The sequence below is a fragment of the Colobus angolensis genome, unplaced genomic scaffold, assembly GCF_000951035.1.
Source record: "Colobus angolensis palliatus isolate OR3802 unplaced genomic scaffold, Cang.pa_1.0 Scaffold39, whole genome shotgun sequence".
Taxonomy (NCBI): Eukaryota; Metazoa; Chordata; class Mammalia; order Primates; family Cercopithecidae; genus Colobus; species Colobus angolensis.
In genome coordinates, this window is record NW_012117265.1 from 579,217 (window position 1) to 581,638 (window position 2,422).

General features: G+C 49.4%; 2 protein-coding genes across 6 annotated transcripts in view; one reads left to right on the top strand and one right to left on the bottom strand.

Moving 5' to 3' along the window:
• The window catches only part of ZNF791 (zinc finger protein 791), a 23,922-nt gene extending 22,189 nt beyond the window's left edge, over positions 1-1,733 (bottom strand). For 2 of the 5 annotated variants that reach the window (XM_011954735.1, XM_011954739.1), the window contains exon 1: positions 1,569-1,733. In XM_011954735.1, the coding sequence (XP_011810125.1) occupies positions 1,569-1,571 (3 nt within the window). In that variant the 5' untranslated portion in view covers positions 1,572-1,733. Of the gene's footprint in view, positions 1-284; positions 423-1,568 lie in introns of all 5 variants that reach the window. The other 3 variants (XM_011954736.1, XM_011954737.1, XM_011954738.1) reach the window with 3 other exon arrangements.
• Positions 1,734-1,831: 98 nt separating this feature from the next.
• Positions 1,832-2,422, top strand: part of ZNF490 (zinc finger protein 490) — a 32,951-nt gene continuing 32,360 nt past the window's right edge. The window contains exon 1 of the mRNA XM_011954740.1: positions 1,832-2,088. Coding sequence (XP_011810130.1) covers positions 1,972-2,088 — 117 coding nt within the window. The 5' untranslated portion in view covers positions 1,832-1,971. The remainder of the gene's footprint in view (positions 2,089-2,422) is intronic.

A 2,422-nucleotide genomic window follows, 5' to 3' on the forward strand; every position in this document is an offset into this window, starting at 1 on the left:
GGATCACGAGGTCAGGAGATCGAGACCATCCTGGGTAACATAGTGAAACACCATCTCTACAAAAAAAAATAAAAATTAGCTGGGCGTGGTAGTGCGTGCCTGTAATCCCAGCTACTAGGGAGGCTGAGGCAGGAGAATCACTTGAACCCAGTAGGTGGAGGTTGCAGTGAACGGAGATCGTGTCACTGTACTCCAGCCTGGTGACAAAGCTAAACTCTGTCTCTAAATAAATAAAGGAAGGAAGGAAGGAAGAAAATTTTAAGGCATTTAACAAGAAAACCCACTATTGCTTTCAGAAAATGAGAATGTCGGGCAGGGCATAGTGGCTCATGCCTGGAATCCTAGCACTTTGGGATGCTGAGGCTGGAGAATCGCTTGAGCCCAGGAGTTCAAGACCAGCCTGAGCAACAGCCAGACCCCATCTGTTAAAAAAGAAAGAAAGAAAGAAAATAATAATGTCAGTCAATTATTTCCATGGCAAGAAATAGTTTGCTAAAGTATTACTTATATCTGTATGCTTCTAGGTGTTGCAAATTTAAGTCCTGGAATACCATCTGAAATCATCAAACTAAAAGAACAGACCTCAGAAACATATTCCATGTGCTCAGGGGAAGAACAAAGAATTTTTAATAAATGTAACACTGAGATTTTTTTGTTTTCTGAGATTCATTCACTTTTTGCCTCTTTGGAAATATTTGGTACTATCAAGTTCTTCTGATAACATATATTTTATATTTATTGGAAAAATGACATTCAAATGAATAAATCTTTTCAAGGTCATAAACCCAAGGCAAGACAGTGCCAGTCTGAAACTGTGCTGAAAACATAGATCACCCAGGAAACTTTACAAAAAGGAACCTCAACCCAAAGGAGTTCCCATAGGATGTCTGTGCCCTGGAAACATACCAGAATGAGGGGCACAGCATTTTATGCAGAGTAGTTCCAAGTGAATAATTTTTCTGATTTTTTTTTCTCTGATGTAAAATATCCACAAACAAGAAATCTTTTAAAAGAGGCATCAATTGGAAAAAAGATTATTAAAATACTGCGTGTGTTTGAAATGCACCACACAGGACAATGAGTTGGTGAAGATGTTTTCCACTGGAGAGGAGAAGTAGGCGCTTGGGAATACGGGGAGGGATATGGAAATCTAGGGATTAATGGCCCGCCGTGCGAGGAGCTAGGCTGGGGGACAGGGTAGTGGATTTGAGACTGCTTCCAACATCTTTGGAAGACTCAGGGAGAAACCACCTTTGGGAATAAAGAAGGGACTGCGGACCCTACAGACTGCAGCTCCTCCCACTCAAACCAAACACACAAGGCGGGATTCTCCCCATGACCCTTCCGTGGTCCCTGCACAATCTGGGAAAGACGTGGGGCTGCGGGGGGCGCGGAGCTGCCCAGAGAGGGCTCCGGGGCTGGGACCGCAGTCGCCGCGCAGGGACGGGACTGGACTCTTGGCGTCCCAGCTGCCAGCCCAGCCCCACACTGCGGCCGGAGGTGACTGTGGGGAGGCCCGGGTCCCGCGACCACGGCCGGTTCCAACTAGGCCAGCCCTGCACACTCACCATTTTCCGGCCTCGGGGGTGTCCCGGTGTTGTCCCTACGGTTCACGGAGCCAGCGCACGGTACAGCGCATCCGATGCAGGGGGACAGCAACCTGACGCGTCAAGGTGCCAGGAGACCAAAAGCTGAGCAAAACCCGATCGCATAGTGACGTAACACGCATTCGCGAAGGGTAGTCGTACCCCTCATTCCGGCGGCGCCCCTGATTGGACAATTAATACAGCCCCGCCCCCTTTTGTCCGAATGACAGCTAGGCGGCTGGTCTAGTAGCTAGGCAGGTCTCGCTTCCGCCCGTGGGACGGAACTGGTGCCCTCCGTGGACAATTGTGTTGAAGCAGAAATTGTTCCGGATCTCGGGTCGGACACGGAAGTCTTCCTGCAGTGTTTCTGGATGCGGGGACAGGGATGCGCAGGAATTCCAGTCTCAGTTTCCAGATGGAGCGACCCCTCAAGGAGCAAGTCCAGAGCAAGTTGTCGTCTAGTCAAGGCCGCACAGGAACGGTAGCGTCTGATGTCCTCCAGGTACCAGGGGCTTGGCATAATGTTGTAAGGCCTCTCGTGGAATAGTGACCCTCGTTTATAAACAGACGGTTACTCCATCATGTGTAATAAAAAGTGTGGGTGTATTTTAATCTTTGACTATAACAGCGTTGAGGCGTCCACCTTTCTTTTCCCCACCTCCACACATTTGGCACTTTAGAAAAGGAACTCCAAGCCAGGGCTTGGTGGCGCACACCTGTAGTCCCAGCTACTTGGGAGGCTGAGGCAGGAGAATGGCATGTAACCGGGAGGCGGAGCTTGCAGTGAGCCCAGATTGCGCCACTGCACTCCAGCCTGGGTGACAGAGCTAGACTCC